The sequence below is a fragment of the Oncorhynchus nerka genome, linkage group LG4, assembly GCF_034236695.1.
Source record: "Oncorhynchus nerka isolate Pitt River linkage group LG4, Oner_Uvic_2.0, whole genome shotgun sequence".
In the NCBI taxonomy this organism is placed as follows: Eukaryota; Metazoa; Chordata; class Actinopteri; order Salmoniformes; family Salmonidae; genus Oncorhynchus; species Oncorhynchus nerka.
The window spans coordinates 25824929-25845780 of NC_088399.1; the positions used below are offsets into that span (position 1 = coordinate 25824929).

At 43.4% G+C, this 20852-nt stretch overlaps 2 protein-coding genes and 1 pseudogene across 4 annotated transcripts; 1 reads left to right on the forward strand and 2 right to left on the reverse strand.

Annotated features, from left to right (window-relative positions):
* Nucleotides 1–449: 449 nt before the first annotated feature.
* LOC115121021 (cytochrome c oxidase subunit 5B, mitochondrial-like) lies at nucleotides 450–2506 on the reverse strand. The gene is made up of 4 exons (XM_029650027.2): nucleotides 2361–2506; nucleotides 1662–1732; nucleotides 1301–1400; nucleotides 450–1025 (listed from the first exon to the last, which is right to left on the reverse strand). The coding sequence occupies exons 1-4, from the start codon at nucleotides 2455–2457 to the stop codon at nucleotides 913–915; spliced, it is 381 nt and encodes a 126-aa protein (XP_029505887.1). The 5' UTR covers nucleotides 2458–2506; the 3' UTR covers nucleotides 450–912.
* A 355-nt stretch (nucleotides 2507–2861) lies between these two features.
* On the reverse strand, nucleotides 2862–14656 carry LOC115121003 (drebrin-like protein B). Of its 3 annotated transcripts, none has more exons than XM_029650006.2 (16): nucleotides 14562–14656; nucleotides 11453–11508; nucleotides 11154–11266; nucleotides 10954–11028; nucleotides 10711–10854; nucleotides 10509–10595; nucleotides 6021–6098; nucleotides 5625–5776; nucleotides 5477–5531; nucleotides 5291–5356; nucleotides 4971–5073; nucleotides 4562–4747; nucleotides 4076–4156; nucleotides 3837–3970; nucleotides 3615–3684; nucleotides 2862–3389 (listed from the first exon to the last, which is right to left on the reverse strand). In XM_029650006.2, exons 3-16 carry the CDS (start codon nucleotides 11247–11249, stop codon nucleotides 3253–3255), a joined length of 1464 nt encoding a protein of 487 aa, XP_029505866.2. In that variant the 5' UTR covers nucleotides 11250–11266; nucleotides 11453–11508; nucleotides 14562–14656; the 3' UTR covers nucleotides 2862–3252. The 3 variants fall into 3 exon arrangements, with proteins under 3 accessions (XP_029505866.2, XP_029505859.2, XP_029505875.2); XM_029649999.2 differs by lacking the exon at nucleotides 14562–14656 and adding an exon at nucleotides 11639–12926; XM_029650015.2 differs by lacking the exons at nucleotides 4562–4747; nucleotides 14562–14656 and adding an exon at nucleotides 11639–12930.
* LOC115120981 (transcription factor 7-like 1-B) overlaps nucleotides 13490–20852 on the forward strand; it is a 35607-nt pseudogene continuing 28244 nt past the window's right edge.

Here is a 20852-nt window from a genome sequence, read left to right on the forward strand (position 1 = left end):
TTGGTTAGGAGTCCGTAAAACGTCATTTATCCCCTCCGTTCCATTAGCTCGCTCTTACAAAAAGCAGGGTACTATACATTACACATGGCACCACAATGAAAACTGTCAAAATAAGTGTGACAATCATAGTCCTTGAATGAATACACCATTATATGCGTCGGCTTCTCAGATCCAGATGACCTAAATCTTAATTTTGGCTTGAGGGCCACATTGGGATTTCGAAATTAAACAGAGTGCCACTGATTTTATGTTGACAGATTTGCTGGTCAAAATCAAATTACAGCCTAGAAAACTGGCACTCATTTCTAATTATATAGGTCTATTATCATTTCAACATACTTTCCATCTGGTTTTAGAGATTTAGTATTATTTAAATGAACACAAGCTGTATTTTGCCCACCCCTGACCAAAACCATCACGCTATTCTACATCACCACCGAAACAGCAACAGGAGTTAAGGAGTATACTTTATTGATTTGATAAGACCAAGTGTACAGTACATACATCAACGTAAACTGCTGTTTGAATGGAATTGCTTGAAAAATAACATTGTGTCCCACACCATTAGGCCTTCAGTAAGTTCTAAACAATAACTGGTCCTGTGATCAGACTGACATTGAGGTTAGCAGGTTAGATCGATTTTCAAGTAGACGTTAGGATGAGATAAAGATAAATTGGACAGCAAACACATGATTAAAAGAAACCAAAGGGTAAACACAGAGGCCCAACATTCTCATTTAAAACACCCAACTCCCCATGCAAATACACTTTCTGAAAGAACATTGAGATTTGATATCACCATCTAACCCCCTTCATCCTAAAGAAGCTGGAATCTTTCAGTGAATGTAATGTCATGTAAAGGTACTAGGTGATGTGTGTATGTATATAAGAGGGTGTGTGTTGGTGTGTATTTTAGTGGGGCAGCTCGTGGGGCACCAGTTTGTAGTGGGAGCCACATGAGGGACAGCGCTGAGCATCGCCCTGATGGAGCCAGAACCACACCACTGCAGTGTTATCCTCCTCACCTAGAGAGAGAGAGGATGGAGAAAGTGAGAGAGAAGGGGGAGAAAGTGAGAGAGAAGGGGGAGAAAGTGAGAGAGAAGGGGGAGAAAGTGAGAGAGAAGGGGGAGAAAGGGAGGGGGAGAAATATAGGAGGGAGGGAGAGATCAGTTGAAGGAGACATTAGATATGAGCAGGAAGGACAACCCTCAGACAGCCATGACAAATCAGAGTGGTACAGCTTCTGGCCACAGAACTACCAGACAGCTGTAGAAAGACTAATATAAAGCTAGTCACATACAGACACAGCCCACAATCCTCTTGGTAGTGATGGAGGGCACCAGATGGGGGTCAGCCTTTGAGCCAGCATACTCTTTGGGCTTCAACATGCTGTAGGGGTCCTGGAAAGAAATCACACAAGACAGGTTCAGTTTTAGACCTAGGTATGACTTGGTGACATGGAGAACAAAGCACACAGAAACCTTTTAAGGATCCTAAATGTGGCTATAGGCATGTCGGGCCAGTGCTGAGAACAGTGTGAGATTACTCCAAAACGAATTAATACTTTACATGTTAAACTACCGGTGTCACGTAAATGTTGGCCATAGCAACACAGATGACGCAAATAATATTAATTTCAAACAAATGTAATCTCGACTCACCGCGCCCTGTTGCGCAGCCTTCATAACAATCTTCTCCAGACCAGTGGCCTGCTCCTCGTCGGTGGGGATGCCTGAAAACATGTCATCAGTGTTAACCTTACTAGCTAACTAGTTAGTTGGCATTAGCTAGTTTAAAAGTTGGCAAAATGAGCAGTGGGCTACTTCCGCGCTAAGCACATTCAAAGATAAAGTCGACACGGATAGCTCGCTGACGCGCTAGCTAGAACCCTAAACTAAGGTACCATCTTTGACTTTATTATAAAAAAACTTTATTTAACTAGGCAAGTCAGTTAAGAACAAATTCTTATTTTCAATGACGGCCTAGGAACAGTGGGTTAACTGCCTTGTTCAGGGGCAGAACGACAGATTTGAACCTTGTCAGCTCGGGGGTTTGAACTTGCAACCTTCCGGTTACTAGTCCAACGCTCTAACCACCTGCCGTCCCTTTGACAAAGGTCGCTATATAAGGCAAAATAGCTCAATATAGGACATGAAAACAATCTGCTCAGCTAGCTACTTAATGAGAACAATGTGGACAGATTGAAAATTGTATTTTGATACAACGAATATTGTGATAACTTGGCTAGAAAGCCTTGCGCCATTGCCTGGCAATTCATCGCCTGTCCTTGGCAAGACATCAATATGTCAAATACGATGCTTCCATGGCTTCTGCCCAAAACCTCCACATTACCGACTCACCACCAACCGCCATGCCGCGGGTGAGAGCAGGGACCGGGGCGGCCCGGCAAGTTGTAGCGGCCCTGACGGCCGAGCGAAGCAATAACCTTGCAGCCATTTCTCCTTCTGGTCGAAAGCACTGCTGTATAAGAAGAGGTCGCAATACAACTGGCAGCACATTGATGACGTTTAATATTTACGTGACAGTCGCATTATTCTGACGTCTGTGCTCTTGTATTTAAAAAATAGACGCGTTCAAGGCTCGAGTCGTTGACTAACGTTACCTGAAAAGGTAGGAATGAATATACTTTATCATGCAAACTGATTCAACCTTTCGTTCCCAAAACAACTAAGAAAACATTGCAGTCCAATCAGTAGGCCTACATGACATCTGTTAATAATATATTATTTAACCTTTATTAAACTAGGCAAGATTAGTCCAAATGAATACACCGTCCCCATTTCATAGAAGGGGGATGAGCATAAATAATCTAGAACTCAAAAAAAGATTAAGCACATGGAAACAGTTGGACATTCATCTTTATTTATTGAAAAGTGGATCAAAAGCAAAAGTCTGACAAATTCAAGACACATATAAAACCCCAAACATCCCCATAATCCCATAGAAGACTGCTAGTCTGAGACCTGACTAAAACCAGACAATCATAAAGACTAGAATACACTGACATGAGCTCTGTTGTACATTAAAATACAGTAATCAAGTGACAGTCACTTTCCCTGACATCCCTGATAAGCCCTGCACCCCCATTCTCTTCTCTTTCTACTTATAAACCTAATATCTGTGCAGAGAGAAAAACATCCCCCTTCCTACCCCTGTATTGTTCGCATTGGTCGCAGTCAGAATGATCTGATGCTCTAATTGGTTGTACAGGCATGTGGGAGGGTTTTGGAACTACAGGAGATCAACGTAATTAGCAGGGAACATTCCGTAGTGTCCATCCGGTCCGTAGCCTCTCCACCAACCCACATCCTCCATGTCTATCCCTATGATGATGTCATCAGGATCAAAGGTAATCTCAGAGTCGTCAGCTGAGGAGGAGAGGAGAGAAGGATGAAAGAAGATTAAATTCAATACAACTTTATGGATAGAGATGAGATAGGGATGAGTGGTGCCAGAAGAGATGAAAGAAGGAAAGCAATATGAGGTGGGACATCAGAGAAAAGATTAGAAAAGCAAAGAAGGATCAGATGAAAGAAGATGAAATGAGAAAAAGAGAGGGACTTGATTTGAACCCAGAGCTGGGCAACACTCACTTGCTTGGTAGTCATACAGAGCCCTGGCACGCACATCCTGTCCACTGGCATCCTCTCTCTGCTCCAGCACCTGAGAGATATTGTTCAAGTGATAGGGAGTTAAAGAAGATTTGAACAGAATAAAACAGTGGAGTCATAACACCACAGAATTTTCCAACCTATTTGGAATAATATTTGATAACGTGGCTAAGAGCAACGTCATCATACTTCCTGTAGACTTACTGTGGGTGTGTCCTGGTAGATATCATCATAAATGTTATCCTCCTCATTTGTTGCTGCCAATGGCAGGAGCTCGTATACATCATCTAGGTCAATGTGCCCCTCTCTACCCTGAACCAGGCCGGCAACTGTTGGCTCTGAGAGATTCAATATTTAAAGACCCTCACCAGCTGTAGTTTTTAAGTGGTAACAATGTGAGAGTGGAAATGAGTTTGCGTTTGTGTGTGAGGCGGAGGCCTTACCGTCCTCCGGTGCTGGTGCTGTGTCCTGTGTATCACCATCAAAATCATCTGACCAGTACTCCTCTTCAGTGAAGGAAGACTCTGTGACACACATACACACACATATTATTTAGACAGCCTTATCACTACGACATGAATCAGCCTGTGGTGGAAAGAGTTAGCTGCATGCCTGTATGCATGCGTGTTTGGCTTGTGGGTTGGACATGTGAGTGTAGGGCTGCTGGTGCCTCAGGCTGTAGGAACACAGTAGCAGGGGTTTCTGGGAGTAGAGGAGCAGTACGTTCTGGGAGCAGAGAAGTAAGGGGTTAAAGGCTTAGCTATGATACAGATGTGTGTGTGCATTCATGTGTGCATGTGTGTCTGACTTGTGGGTTGGACAGGTGAGAGTGGGGCAGCTGCTTCTGGGAGAAGTGGAACAGGGTTTAAAGGGTTATCTATGATACAGGTGTGTGTGTGTGTGTGTGTGGGGGTGGGTGCATGTATTACCTGCGGGTTGGACAGGTGAGAGTGGGGCTGCCTGTGCCTTACGCTCTGAGAGCAGAGCAGGTGTTTTTGGGACCAATGGAGCCGGGGCTTCTGGGTGAAGAAAAGCAGGGTATTGTGGGGAACGTGGCTCGTTGGGTGTTTCTCTCTCAGTGGACTTCTGAGTCAGGAAGTGGCTCTGCAGCTTCCCTGAGGGAGGGGGAGAGGGGAATAATATGTGTTTTATGTTATTGGGGCTAGGGGAATGTGTGTTATGGGGGGGGGGCAGAATGTGTTATTGATATGTCATAATGATTTATTGCTAACTTTATTTAAGTTATTAAGTGTGTTTAGCGTTGACCAGTTTTCTATATCGATACCCACCTTGTTGCTTATCTATAAAACACTATTACAACATTCTAGGTGATTTTACCAGGTCTGGAGCTGGGCGTGTTGTCCAGTGAGGCACTCTGCTCTCTCTTTTTAAACAGCTCTCTGGGGTTCAAGGACCTCTGGGAGATCAGACGTGCTGCCTCCTGACACACACACACACACACACACACACACACACACACACACACACACACACACACACACACACACACACACACACACACACACACACACACACACACACACACACACACACACACACACACACACACACACACACACACACACACACACACACAAAGTTCAGTAAATTATGACATATTGAACACACAAACACAGTGAGGGAGTGCGGACTCTCACGTTTGCTTTTTGTACAGATGCAGGTCTTATCCTCTGAGAGTTCTGACGCTCACTGTCATGCTGCTCCTAAAAAGCAGACACACACACAAAAACACACACACTCAAATAAGTTTGGAATACTGCAACTCACAAAAGCATTTTGTGCAATGCATAGAAATCACACATAGTACCACATAAAAGGCTCACCGGCTGATGTTGTTCCTGTTCTCTATACCCTGACTCCTGCTGCTTCTGGTAAGTCCTGTCAAACGGACACACAGACAGACAATATTATATTATTGAGCATGTGTTTGTGTGTGTCTCCGCATGTGTGCGTGCATCTGTGATGACTGACTTTGCCTGGTCGATTTGAGAGGTTCTCTCCTTTGCCCTCATTTCTCTCTCTGCAGCCTCCTTTTCATCCCTCTCTTTTCGCTCTCTTTTCACCCTTTGCCTCTCCTCCTCCACTCTCTTGCTCTCCTCCTTCTGACGCACCTCCTCATCTCTCTGAGAGAGAGAGAGAGAAAGAGTGAGAAATGTAACATTCTGTTGGAACCAAACTCCCAAAGAACCAGCAGCAGAGTAACTCAAAACAGGATTGCATACCACATTAGGAATAGGGAGATAACAATATAGTATAGTATTACTTTTGTCTGGAATTTTGTTATGTCTTAAGAGCAAGCACTTCAATGTAGCTTACTAGTTACATACGACAAATAAAATGTAGGCTTGGCTATCTGAGAAGGTCTACCTGAGATTGGGCCCAGAAGTTGTCCTTGTTGGTTTGCAGAATCTCATCCACAGCATTAGTCTTCTGGTACACCGACCCCTGAAACACAACAATACATTCTCTGCTGCCAATGACTGGAACGAATTGCAAAAATCACTGAAGCTAGAGACTCATATCTCCCTCACTAACTTTAAGCATCAGCTGTCAGAGCAGCTCACAGATCATTGTACCTGTACATAGCCCATCTGTAAATAGCCCATCCAGCTACCTCATCCCATATTGTTATTTATTTATTTTGCTCCTTTGTACCCCAGTATCTCTCCTTGCACATTCATCTTCTGTACATCTATCACTCCAGTGTTTAATTGCTAAATTGTAATTGCTTCGCCACTACTGCGTATTTATTGCCTTACCTCCCTAATCTTACCTCATTTGCACACACTGTAAATAGATTTTTTTCTCCAAATGTGTTATTGACTGTACGTTTGTTTATTTCATGTGTAACTCTGTGTTGTTGTTTGTGTCGCACTGATTTGCTTTATCTTGGCCAGGTCGCAGTTGTAAATGAGAACTTGTTCTCAACTGGCCTACCTGGTTAAATACAGGTGAAATAAAATAAATACAAACATTACAGCTGTTTGTGTGTGTGTGTCAAATCAAAATCAAATTGTATTGGTCACATACACATGTTTAGGAGACGTTATTGCGGGTGTAGCAAAATGCTTGTGTTTTTAGCTCCGCCCGTGCGGTAATATCTAACAAGTAACATATAACAATTTCACAATATATACCCAATACACATAAATCTAAGTAAAGGGATGGAATTAAGAATATATAAATATATGGACAAGCAACGTCAGAGCGGCATAGACTAAGTTACAGTAGAATAAAATAGAATACAGTATATACATATGAGATGAGTAATGCTCAATATGTAAACAGGGTAGGGTAGCCTAGTGGTTAGAGCGTTGGTCTAGTAACCGAAAGGTTGAAAGTTCATATCCATGAGCTGACAAGGTACAAATCTGTCGTTCTGCCCCTGAACAGGCAGTTAACCCACTGTTCCTAGGCTGTCATTGACAATAAGAATTTATTCTTAACTGACTTGCCTAGTTAAATAAAGGTAAAATAAAAAAAAGTGACTATTGTTCCATTTTTTAAAAGTGGCCAGTGATTTCAAGTCTATGTACAGTTGAAGTCGAACGTTTACATACACCTTACATTTAAACTCTTGACATTTAATCCTGGTAAAAAGTCTCTGTCTTAGGTCAGTTAGGATCACCGCTTTATTTGAAGAATGTGTAATGTCAGAATAATAGTAGAGAGAATGATTTATTTCAGCTTTTATTTATTTCATCACATTTCCAGTGGGTCAGAAGTTTACATACACTCAATTAGTATTTGGTAGCATTGCCTTTAAATTGTTTAACTTGGGTCAAACTTTTTGGGTAGCCTTCCACAAGCTCCCCACAATAAATTGGGTGAATTTTGGCCCATTCCTCCTGACAGGGCTGGTGTAAATGAGTCAAGTTGGTAGGCCTCCTTGCTCGCACATGCTTATTCAGTTCTGCCCACAAATTTACTATAGGATTGAGGTCGGGGCTTTGTGATGGCCACTCCAACAATTTGACTTTGTTGTCCTTAAGCCATTTTGACACAACTCTGGAAGTATGCTTGGGGCCATTGTCCATTTGGAAGACCATTTGCGACCAAGCTTTAACTTCCTGACTGATGTCTTGAGATGTTGCTTCAATATATCCACATACTTTTCCTCCCTCATGAAGCCATCTATTTTGTGAAGTCCACCAGTCCCTCCTTCAGCAAAGCACCCCACAACATGATGCTGCCCCCCCCCTCCCTGTGCTTCACCATTGGGACGGTGTTCTTCGGCTTGCAAGCATCCCCCTTTTTCCTCCAAATATTGACAATGGTCATTATGGCCAAACAGTTCTATTTTTGTTTCATTAGACCAGAGGACATTTCTCCAGAAAGTACGATATTTGTCCATGTGCAGTTGCAAACTGTAGTCTGTTTTTTTTATGGCGGTTTGGGAGCAGTGGCTTCTTCCTTGCTGAGCAGCCTTTCAGGTTATGTTGATATAGGACTCGTTTTACTGTGGGTATAGATACTTTTGTACCTGTTTCCTCCAGCATCTTCACAAGGTCCTTTGCTGTTGTCCTGGGATTTATTTGCACTTTCCCCCCCATAGTACATTCAACTCTAGGAGACAGAACACGTCTCCTTCTTGAGCGGTATGATGGCTGCGTGGTCCCATGGTGTTTATACTTGCATACTATTGTTTGTACAGATGAACTTGGTACCTTCAGGCGTTTGGAAATTGCTCCTAAGGATGAACCAGACTTGTGGAGGTCTACAATTTTTTTTCTGAGGTCTTGGCTGATTTCATTTGATTTTCCCATGATGTCAAGCAAAGAGGCACTGAGTTTGAAGGTAGGCCTTGAAATACATCCACAGGTACACCTCCAATTGACTCAAATGATGTCAATTAGCCTACCAGAAGCTTTTAAAGCCATGACATAATTTTGGGGAATTTTCCAAGCTGTTTAAAAGCATAATCAACTTAGTGTATGTAAACGTCTTAAATTTGTGATACAGTGAATTATAAGTGAAATAATCTGTGTGTAAACAATTGTTGGAAAAATGACTAGTTTGTTGTTAACAAGAAATTTGTGGAGTGGATGAAAAACGAGTTTTACTGACTCCAATCTAAGTGTATGTAAACTTCCGACTTCAACTGTATATAGGCAGCAGCCTCTAATGTGCTAGTGATGGCTATTTAACAGTCTGATGGCCTTGAGATAGAAGCTGTTTTTCAGTCTTTCAGTCCCAGCTTTGATGCACCTGTACTGACCTCGCATTCTGGATGATAGCGGGGTGAACAGGCAGTGGCTCGTGTTGTTGTTGTCCTTGATGATCTTTTTGGCCTTCCTGTGACATCAGGTGCTGTAGGTGTCCTGGATAGCAGGTAGTTTGTGTCTGGTGATGCATTGGGCAGACCGCTCCACCCTCTGGAGAGCCCTGCGATTGTGCGCTGTGCAATTGCCGTACCAGGCGGTGATACAGCCCAACAGGATGCTCTCAATTGTGCATCTGTAAACGTTTGTGCGAGTTTTAGGTGCCAAGCCAAATTTATTCAGCCTCCTGAGGTTGAAGAGGCGCTGTTGCGCCTTCTTCACCACACTGTCCATGTGGGTGGACCATTTCAGTTTGTCAGTGATGTGTACGCAGAGGGACTTGAAGCCTTCCACCTTCTCCACTGTGGTCCCGTCAATGTAGATAGGGGGATGTTCCCTCTGATGTTTCCTGAAGTCCACGGTCATCTCCTTTGTTTTGTTGACATTGAGTGAGAGATTATTTTCCTGGCACCACACTCCCAGAGCCCTCACCTCCTCCCTGTAGGCTGTCTCATCATTGTTGGTAATCACGTCTCCTACTGTTGTGTCATCTGCAAACTTGATGATTGAGTCGGAGGCGAGCTTGGCCACGCAGTCATGGGTGAACAGGAAGTACAGGAGAGGGCTGAGCACGCACCCTTGTGGGGCTCCAGTTATGAGGATCAGCGGAGTGGATGTGTTGTTTCCTACCTTCACCACCTGGGAGCGGCCCGTCAGGAAGTCCAGGACCCAGTTGCACAGGGTGGGGTTCAGACCCTGGGCCTCAAGCTTAATGATGAGCTTGGAGTGTACTATGGTGTTGAATGCTGAGCTATAGTCAATGAACAGCATTCTTACATAGGTATTCCTCTTGTCCAGTTGGGATAGGGCAGTGTGCAGTGTGATGGCGATTGAATCATCTGTGGATCTATTGGGGCAGTATGCAAACTGAAGTGGGTCTAAGGTGACAGGTAAGGTAGAGGTGATATGATCCTTAACTAGCCTCTCAAAGCACTTCATAATGACAGAAGTGACAGCTAAGGGGCAATAGTAATTTAGTGCAGTTACCTTTGCTTTCTTGGGTACAGGAACAATGGTGGCCATCTTGAAGTATGTGGGGACAGCAGACTGGGATATGGAGAGATTGAACATGTCCGTTAACACACCAGCCAGCTGGTCTGTGCATGCTCTGATGACGCGGCTAGGGATGCCGTCTGGGCCAGCAGCCTTGTGAGGGATAACACGCTTAAATGTCTTACTCGAGACGGCCACGGAGAAGGAGAGCCCACAGTCCTTGGTCGCGGGCCGCGTCGGTGGCACTGTGCTATCCGCAAAGCGGGCAAAGAAGGTGTTTAGCTTGTCCGGAAATAAGAGGCCGGTGTCCGTGACGTGGCTGGTTTTCCTTTTGTAGTCCGTGATTGTCTGTAGACCCTGCCACATATGTCTCATGTCTGAGACGTTGAATTGCAACTCCACTTTGTCTCTACACTGACGTTTTGCCTGTTTGATTGACTTGAGGAGGGAATAACTAAATTGTGTGTGTGTGTGTGTGTGTGTGTGTGTGTGTGTGTGTGTGCGTGCGTGCGTGTGTGCGTATGTGTGAGTGTCTTCTCACCACAGGCCCTCTGGGTATGTCATATTTCTGTGTCTCTTTGGTTTGCAGAATCTCATCCACAGCATTAGTCTTCTGGTATACCGACCCCTGAAACACAACAACACATTACTCTGTGTGTGTGTGTGTGTGTGTGTGTGTGTGTGTGTGTGTGTGTGTGTGTATGCTTGTGTGTGTGCATGAGTGTGTGTGTGTGTGTTCTCACCACAGGTCCACTGGGTACATCGCTGTATTTCTGTGTCTCTTTGCGAAAGTTAAAGTTGGCCCCCGACGCCTTGGCCACTTTACCCATGATGCTCTCTGGCTCCACGTCATCCTCTCCCCGTGCATTGATGGTCACATGGGCACCCTGCAGGAAAGAGATTGGTCAGAGAGAGAATCTACATAGCGCGAATTTAGAGAATTAACATTTTGGAGCATCTCTCTCTTTAATGCAGGTAAAACTCACCCTTAGGAAGTTACCCATGGAAATGACATGGTTGGCGCACTGTCCTTTCCGAGAGTCCTTTACCCCTTCACCTGTCTAAAACACACACACACAAAGGTGAATGGCTGATTTGACAAAGGTCTCTAGTGATCGTTATGCTTCGAGGGTGTGTGTGTGTGTGTGTGTGTGTGTGTGTGTGTGTGTGTGTGTGTGCTACTTACCCAGTTGATGAGGACATATTTACACAGGCCAGAGTTGGGGTCCTTGACACGACAGAAGGCATACATCACCTTCCCACTGCTCAACTCCTCCACCATCTCCTCCAGACCGCCGTCTACATACAGATACACATACACACAAATCGAACGTGGGTCGTCAACGTTACTGATGACCATGTCAGCCAGCTAAACTAAAGCCTACGTGGTATGGTGTATCTTCAGTTTTCATACAACAAATTCCCTGAACCACCCCCCCCATTACACACATGCACAAACAACTTATATTGCAGACCCACACTCACCTCCCTTCTCTGCCAGGCGGATGTCATTGGTGTTCCCCTCATAGGTGAACAGAGCCCTGTAGACAGACAGAAAAACAACTGGAAGATTCTCTCTCTCTTGTCATTGCTGAATCACAAACACACACATACAGATACAACTGTGATACCAAATCAACTGATCTAATCCTTCTCTCAGTTCTTGCTCACCAGTTGGTATCAGACTTCACATCCACCACTTCTTTATACGCGGCCGTGAGTGCTGCTCCGTTTTTACTTAGATTCACCGACATTCTCCTGTGTGTCTATCTGTGCCTGCCGTGGCATCCACTGCGTCAAAGAAAACGCAGCACCAAAACTTTATCCAGGAAATAAGAAATGGTCTCTTCAGTTGGAGTAGCTGAGATATACTGAATGATGAAAGAGCACTCTAGTGGGTAAAGGCAGAACTTCCAATGACAAGCGAGTCTTGTACCAAGGGGATTCTTTCAGCTTTGTCAAAACGGGGATGGATTAGGATCAAATCGGCAAAATAATGGTCTCCTCTCTGTGTCAAAGTAAGATTCAAATATTCTACCTAGAGAAATCAAGGAAAGAGGACTGCTAACACACACAGGCTGTCCGAACTGATTCAGTATGAAGGAACTACTACACACACACCCCTCTGAAACTTGTCGGGGCAGTGTGTGTGTGTGCGTGCACGCACGTGTGTGTGTGTGTGTGTGTGTGTGTGTGTGTGTGTGTGTGAGAGAGAGCGAAAGAGAGAGAGAGAGAGGGAGTGAAAGAAACCGGTCAGGGCAGAACCGGAAAAGTCAAATGTTTTAGATTGGTGCTGCAGTACCGCAAGTTCTTCAGTACAAGCAGGTCGGCAGACTAAATGCTTCTTGCTAACTATTCAGGTGGTGGAAGAGTCTACTGTAAAGGGACTGAGGGTGATTGCTGGTTAGACTACAGAAGGTTCACAAACATCAGCCTTGTTGATAAGTAGATCTCCACTCTTTCTCTATCCTATCACATACTCTCTTTCTATCTCATTATCTCTTTGCTGTTGGTGAGCAGTTCCCTCTCTCCCTCCTTTTCTATCCCTGCCAACCCCTCTCTCTCTCTCTCTTGCACGCTCTCTCTCTGTGTGTAGATGAGCACCCTCCAGCTTCCTCTTTTACACATACACAAACACACACACATACTGAACATACACTAGCTTTCTCAGGAACAAAAGAGGGAATTCCTTTTCACCAATGCACACAGACAGACATAGAGGCGTAGACACAAATACACTCACACACACACACTATTTCAGATGGAGCCTAATCCCTTGTCTCCTTTGCTTGTTGGTGGGTGGTTTTATTATGAGGGAGGGGGGCATGACACTCATCATTCCCAACACCCCCATCACACACACGTTTGCACTACACACACATGCACAAATACACTATTGTGCAATAGTATTATGTTAGCTTGGAAATGCCTGTGGTTTGCTAGAGGGTTGAGTGTCAATTTTGTAGAAAGGACCTGCAGTCACATAAACATATATGGTTGGGGGGGGTGTAACAGATAACAGACCAAGGGAGGGCTCGGGTTACAGTCCCACAGAAAAAAGTACACACACAAAGATTACAGAGAGAAGGAGGGCGGGCATTATCAACACCATTATCTTCATCATAATCATTAGCCTCCCATTACATCCTTCAGTTCTCTCCTATGAATATGCACATGAAGCCATCTGGAATCCAATATAATTCAGTGTGGTGAAACAACAGTAAAACTGAGCGATATTCAGTGCGGAGGCAAACTGATTTGTATTTTTAATTGTGTGCCACCCTATGGGACTCCCAATCACAGCCTGATGTGATTCAGCCTGGATTTGAACCAGGGACTGTAATGACACCTCTTGCACTGAGATGCAGTGCCTTAGACCACTGTATCGCGGGTGATCTGGCTGGGAATCCAGACATTGCAAAGATAGACTTTCCCCCTGACCAATATCTTTTTTCAGCTCAAGAAATCAGATGGGAAAAACTCCTGGCACCATTGACACATACATCATTGATAGCTGGACTGGAATTACTCTGCCCAAACGTCTTCCCTCCCCACTTTCTTCCTCCAGTCTCCCTTCTCCCGTTTTCCCTCCTCCCCCACCCCCAGTCTCCCGGCGGCGGCCTAGCTCTTCCTTCCACTCCACCTCAGAAACACCAAGCGACTTGTATTTCCCATGCGACCATATACACGCACACAACCAGCGACTAACTTTTTCTCAAACTCGCAAGGATTGCATGTTCTATTTTTGAAGGACAATGGACGACAAAATAATTAAGAAAGTAGGCTTGTGAGCTGACTTTTCTTCGGGCTGATTTTACTCGGGAGGGTAACGTTAAGTAGGAGGAGAACGTGTGTGCAGGAGGACAACTTATGTGCGTGCGTGTTTTAAACTTCTGCGACGTACAGCTTTCCATTGTTTTCGTTTTCCATTTCAGTTTTAAGAGACTGCTAGTTGTTTTTACATCAGTATACGGTTATTCGTGGGATCGTCGATGTGGGTTGTAACGTTAGCTAGTTTTTCTAGCCAAAAATAAAAGACGCGACAAGAAACGAGTGGAACAACTCCAGGAATCGACTAGCTAGTTAACTAGTTAGCTTAGCATGGCTAACTAACGTTAGCTAGCTAACAATGAACAGTCGTTGGATGCTTATTTTTGCAAAGTTTGCAACAACTCGTCTTGTTCATGGCTAATCTCGTTACTACCACTGGAAATCGTGGAAATCCAAATAATACAGTGTACTAGCTAGCTAACGTTAGCAGGGTGTTTTGAAACTCGGTGGGTACGACATCACTTCCACGGCAAGACAACAGTGAGTGTGTTTTTAGAAATTCAAGATGCCGCAGCTGGACGGAGGAGGAGGAGATGATTTGGGAGCCAACGATGAGTTGATCTCGTTTAAAGACGAGGGGGAGCAGGAGGAAAAGACCGCCGAGAATGTGTCCTCTGAGCGGGACCTGGACGATGTCAAGTCTTCACTGGTCAACGAGACGGAGAACAACAGCAGTTCGTCTGACTCCGAGGTAGCTAACTTTACTAGCTAGCCAGCTAGGGACAGAAGATTGAATCACTATATAAACAACTACGGTACTAACCTTTTTCTTCTAGCTACCAATCTCCAGTGTTTTTTTTGGCAAACAACGTTTGTGTGTGTTTGTCAGCAGGCAGTCAGTCATAGACGTCCCCAGCATCACATACCGGATTGGGAGAGTTATGTCAGACAGAGAGAGTTCGTTGCAGAAGGTAAAACACGCCAAACTCATAGTAAAACTATAACTCTGTATACCTGTAACTCTCACTTTGATCCTTCATATGAGTGCCCCCCTCTCCCCACTTTTCTCTATATCCCCCTCTTCATCCTCTCCTCCTTTATCTCTCCCTCCCAGTCAATTCCTTTATTTATCAATTCATTTTTAAAAAGCCGTGGGGAAAGAGTTAGGTCATCTTACACCCCTTACAAGAAACACAACATATAGCAATAAATCAACAACCACAAGCATTCTTGCCTTGTCGGCAGCTCTGCAGAGTGGTCACTAGCTGGCACAGTCATACAATCTGATTTTAAACACACTGCAAACCCGAATGCCTAAACTTAAATTAAGACCAAAAAGCTAATTTTTGTTTATATGAATTTTTGCTTTAGAGCCAATTAGGACTTTGCAGCTGGAACATCTAGTGGAAACCGTTCAGTTCTTCCTCCAGAATCCTCCTCTCTCCAGCCTAATTCCCCCCCCCCCCATCCATCTCCCACACCCCCCATTTCTCTCTCAATTCAATGAGCCCTGTTGACAAGAGATGTCACTGTCTTACATGCTAACAAAGCAACTAAACAGATTATAATAGATTGACAACAACCCATCCCTAGTCTATCCCCCAGCTCTGAGGAGGCAGTTGGTCAATGGTTGTTGAAGTTAACTCAGACACAATTTTTTCAATCCAATTTAGGCTCTCTGTTGGCATGGGAAACATATGTTAACATTGCCAAAGCAAGAGAAGTAGATCATAAACAAAAGTGAAATAAATGGAAATTAACAGTAAACGATACACTCTCAGAAGTTCCAAAAGAATAAAGACATTTCAAATGTCATTATGTCTATATACAGTGTCTCTCTCTCCCTCTCTCTCCCAGCTCTGAGGAGACAGCAACACGACAGTGGGTTGTTCAAGGCATCTCTGTACGCTGGCTATCCCTTACTAATGATCCCTGACCTGGGTAACCTATCCAACCTGGGCCACTTGGGGAACCTTGGTAACCCCTACCTTTCTCCTGGAGTCCTCTCACCCGGCTCCAGGACGGTGAGTCAGTCACATGCACGCAGGAACATGCATCACATGCTGCCACTCTGTTATTGTTCTTATAATTTTTGCAAGTAAGGCTGCTGTACTAACATAGCTGTCTGTGTGTGGTGTCTGGCGGTGTGTGTATCGACTGTGTGGGATGTCTGTTGTGTGGTTATAAGGGACAGTGAATGATGAGTTGTGTGTGTGCGATCCTACTCTGAGCAGTGTGATGTATCTCATAGCGATTAATGGTGTGTTAACACACTGGCACTACCGCAGCAGACAGGCCCCAACACACCCCCGATAAAACACTGTTGCTGGAATGTGTGTGACAGAGTGAGCGAGGGGGGAGAGAGAGGCTACAGTATTTCATCACCATCTATGCGTAACTATGCTACAGTTGTAGCTAACGTTGTTGTTTTTTTGGTTTCCTTTCTGTGTTTTGGGATTGAGGTTAGAGGTCGACCGATTATGATTTTTCAACTCCGATACCAGTTTTTGGAGGACCAAAAAAAGCCAGTACCGATTAATCAGCCGTTTTTTATATATATTTGTAATAATGACAATTACAACAAAACTGAATGAACAATGAACCCTTTTATTTTAACATAATACATCAAATCTATTTAGTCTCAAATAAATAATGAAATGTTCAATTTGGTTTAAATAATGCGAAAACAGTGTTGGAGAAGAAAGTAAAAGTGCAATATGTGCCATGTAATAAAGGCTACCGTTTAAGTTCCTTGCTCAGAACATGAGAACATATGAAAGCTGGTGGTTCCTTTTAACATGAGTCTTCAATATTCCCAGTTCTTCAATATTCCCAGTTAACCTCTTACTCCTACCCGACACGCAGGCGTCCCATCTAGACATCTGGAAATGCAAATGCGCTACGCTAAATGCTAATAGCACTCGTTAAAACTCAAATGTTCATTAAAATACACATGCATGGTACTGAATTAAAGCTACGCTCGTTGTGAATCCAGGCAACAAGTCAGATTTTTCAAATGCTTTTCGGCGAAAGCATGAGAAGCTATTATCTGATAGCATGTAACACCCCAAAAGACCCGCAGGGGACGTAAACAAAATAATTAGCATAGTCGGCGCTACACAAAACGCACAAATAAAATATAAAACATTCATTACCTTTGACCATCTTCTTTGTTGGCACTCCTAGATGTCCCATAAACATCACTATTGGGTCTTTTTTTCCGATTAAATCGGTCCATATATAGCCTAGATATCGATCTATGAAGACTGTGTGATCAAGGAAAAAAATAGCGTTTTATAACGTAACGTCATTTTTTTAAATTAAAAAAGTCGACGATAAACTTTCACAAAACACTTCAAAATACTTTTGTAATGCAACTTTAGGTATTAGTAAATGTTAATAATCGATCAAATTGATCACGAGGCGATGTATATTCTATAGCTGTACGTCTGGAAATAATGTCCGGGTAAATCTCAACCAAAATATCCGGTCGGAGACCGGAAGAAATGCGCTGCCTCGTGTCCGTTTGACCAAGAAACAAATAGTAGGCAAATGACAAGACTGTTGACATCGTGTGGAAGCTGTAGGTATTGCAACCTCGGCCCCATTTAATGTGGTTCACATTCAACAATGGGTTCTAGTGGCGCATGGATATATTTTCCCATTTTCAGTGATCAGATTTTCCTGCGCTTTTCGATGAAACACATGTTCTGTTATAGTCACAGCCGTGATTTAACCAGTTTTATAAACGTCTGAGTGTTTTCTATCCACACATACTAATCATATGCATATACTATATTCCTGGCATGAGTAGCAAGGCGCTGAAATGTTGCGCGATTTTTAACAGAATGTTCGAAAAAGTAGGGGGTCGACTTAATTAAGAGGTTAAGAAGTTTTAGGTTGTTATTATAGGAATTATGATGCGTTGACTATTTCTCTATACCATTTGTATTTCATACACCTTTGACTATTGGATGTTCTTATAGGCACTTTAGTATTGCCAGTCTAATCTCGAGTTGATAGGCTTGAAGTCATTAACAGCGCTGTGCTTCAAGCATTGATTGCTAAGAGCTGCACGCAAACGCAGTAAAGTGCTGTTTGAATAAATGCTTACGAGCCTGCCGCTGCCTACCACCGCTCAGACTGCTCTATCAAATATCAAATCATAGATTTAATTATAATAAACACACAGAAATATGAGCCTTTGGTCTTATGGTCAAATCCGGAAACTATCATTTCGAAAACAAAACGCTTGTTCTTTCAGTGAAGTACGGAACTGTTCCATAAGTCTAAATATTGCTGTTACATTGCACAACCTTCAATGTTATGTCATAATTATGTGCAATTCTGGCAAATTAATTACGGTCTTTGTTAGGAAGAAACACAGTTTGCAATGAGCCAGACGGCCCAAACTGTTGCATATACCCTGACTCGGCTTGCACTGAACGCAAGAGAAGTGACAACATTTCCCTAGATAATATTGCCTGCTAACATTTATTTTAACTAAATATGCAGGTTTAAAAAAAAATATATACTCTGTGTGTTGATTTTAAGAAAGGCATTGATGTTTATGGTTAGGTACTTTTGTGCAATTTACGTGCTTTTTTCACGAATGCGCCCGTTTGGCGAAGTTGAAGTAGGCTGTGATTCGATGATAAATTAACAGGCACCGCATTGATTATATGCAAAGCAGGACAAGCTAGTTAACCCAGTAATATCATCAACCATGGGTGGTTATCTAGTGATTATGTGAAGATTGATTGTTTTTTTTTATACGATAAGTTTAATGCTAGCTAGCAACTTATCTTGGCTCCTTGCAGCCACAAGGTCATTTTGACACTACACTGCCGTAACAGGTGGCCTGCCAACCAGTTTCCTCATGGATTGCAATGTAATCGGCCATAATCAGATTACCGATTGTTATGAAAACTTGAAATTGGCCATGCCGATTAATCGGTCAACCTCTAATTGAGGCCCTCTTTGGGTATCTTCACTCTGAATCGTGTATGTGTAAGTAGACAAAAAGCTAACAGTCCGATCAAAGGTTTTATAAGTTGATGTGGAAATGTTTCCCTTCAACACAACTGGTAGTAGTTGCTCTTTTTTTGTATACATTAACTCCACACCCTGTCTGCCTGCCTTTGCATTCCCCTCCCCAGGTATTAATGCGATATTGTTGTCATTAGGAGGAGGTGGAGAAGCTGAATGGACCTAATACTGTTCTCAATAGGAGATCATCCTCACACAGTGGTTGATACTCCTTCCTCATCCCCCAGCCTTCCTGCCCTATGCCCACTTCTCTGTCTGAGAGAAGATAAACATACTAATGTTAACCCCTTAAATGTAGGGATGCACCAATATTACATTTTTGTCCGATACCCGATAGATAATAAAAAAAATTGCGGCCTTTTTAGCATTCTAATACATTTAGAGTTGAAACACACACGGACCTTCTGTTTCGTTGTTCCTTTGTTCAATCGGTTCATTCTCAACCAGGATTTCATCATACATGTCAAGCAGTGAAGTTTCAGCTCTGTCTGTCCGTGGCCTCTTCTCTCGGGGGGGCCTTTTCAGTGCGCACTGTCACTGTGTCCGTTTCTATCTTGTCCAGCTGTGTCACGTAAACCCTGTTTCTTGTCTGCATCGAAGTAGCGGTCCTTGTATCTAGCATCGAGCATGCTGGCGACACAGTAAAGAGGCTCGGAGAGAATGACTTACTTGTTCACAGCCTCTAGTAGAGTACTTTTGCAAGTTTTGTTGAGCAGGCGTTTCAATGCCATGACAGAGGGTGTCACGTCTGCTGCAGACGCAGTTGATGAGATTATTTCTCCAGTCAGTTGTTCAAATGGAGCTAGGAGTGTTTTCATGTTTCCAAGTTTCACACATGTTCTCAAATGCCATTGAAATGCCAGCAGCAGTATGAGAATCAGCACATTCTTGAGCATGCAATAAGACTTTCCTCAGTACGAAATCCTTGTCGACCCACTGTGCTGTTAGACTCAGCATGCTCATGGGGCTGATATCGCTGGTCCAAATGTCAGTTGTGAAACAAATAGCAGTGATGCCCATAGCAAGTAGCTCATGAATGTGCGTTTCAACGATACTGTAGAGCAACATCTGAAAAATAGTGCCTGCTTGGAAGTGTGTATCGGGGCTCGAGGTGCCCGACCAGTCGGCGAAAGCCAACACCATCCACGACAGAGAACGGTTGATTGTCAAGGGCAATTATCTTGGCATTAATGGATTTTACCTTTGAGGTGTCTCGCTGAAATGTTCTTACTTTTTCAAATGACTGCTCAACTTGAACATGTTTAGTCGTTGGAAGTGTGCACTTAGTTTTTTTTCTGCTTTTCTTCTAAATAGTCGCCTAACGTCTGGGGGTGATGCACTTTCAAATGAGTAATTAGGTTTGTGGTATTGAAAGATTTCACTTTCTCCCCTCAGGAAATAACAACAGCACAAACATTGCATATGGCCTTTTTGTTATCTTCCTCTGAAACTTCAAAGTAGATCCACACAGCAGACATTGTGGGCCTGGTTAGGAATACTGTGTTGCGCGTGTAGCGTTGTATTTTTCGTGGTGTCATTACGTCATCTACCTAACGTTATATAGGTATACATGTCAGCTTTGACATCGTTGTTAAACTAGACATTTGTCCGATGTTGTCATTTTTGGCTAATATCGTCCGATTCTGATATGCTTACCGATATATCATGCATCCCTACTTAAATGTAAAGTCCCCATGTTTGGGGAGCCTATTAGATTATTATTTTTTTTTTTCAATTCAGTTCAATGAGAATGCTAGCCCCTAGCTGCAAAAGCAGGGTGTCTGTCTGCAGAAAGCTGAGTATCTTGGTTATTGATCTGTGCCTTAAAATCTTTGGTGTGGCCTCAATCTGCCTGTCTAACCGGTGTCTGTATGTAGCCTCGCTACTGTATATAGCCCGTCTTTTTGCTGTTCTATTTCTTTACTTACCTATTGTTCACCTAATACCTTTTTTGCATTATTGGTTAGAGCCTGTAAGTAAGCATTTCACTGTAAAGTCTATACCTGTTGTATTCGGTGCACGTGACAAATAAACTTTGATTTGACTTACTACATTATATGGGCAT

Coding starts and splice junctions, on each gene's coding strand:
- LOC115121003 (XM_029649999.2), bottom strand. CDS start 11,721: ATGTCGGTGAATCTAAGTAAAAACGGAGCAGCACTCACGGCCGCGTAT. Junction 5,074..5,290: donor CATCTGTACAAAAAGCAAAC/GTGAGAGTCCGC, acceptor TGTGTGTGTCAG/GAGGCAGCACGTCTGATCTC. Junction 3,685..3,836: donor TCTACCAGGACACACCCACA/GTAAGTCTACAG, acceptor AATATCTCTCAG/GTGCTGGAGCAGAGAGAGGA.
- LOC115121021 (XM_029650027.2), bottom strand. CDS start 2,457: ATGGCTGCAAGGTTATTGCTTCGCTCGGCCGTCAGGGCCGCTACAACT. Junction 1,733..2,360: donor CCGCGGCATGGCGGTTGGTG/GTGAGTCGGTAA, acceptor ACATGTTTTCAG/GCATCCCCACCGACGAGGAG. Junction 1,026..1,300: donor GAGGATTGTGGGCTGTGTCT/GTATGTGACTAG, acceptor CTCTCTCTCTAG/GTGAGGAGGATAACACTGCA.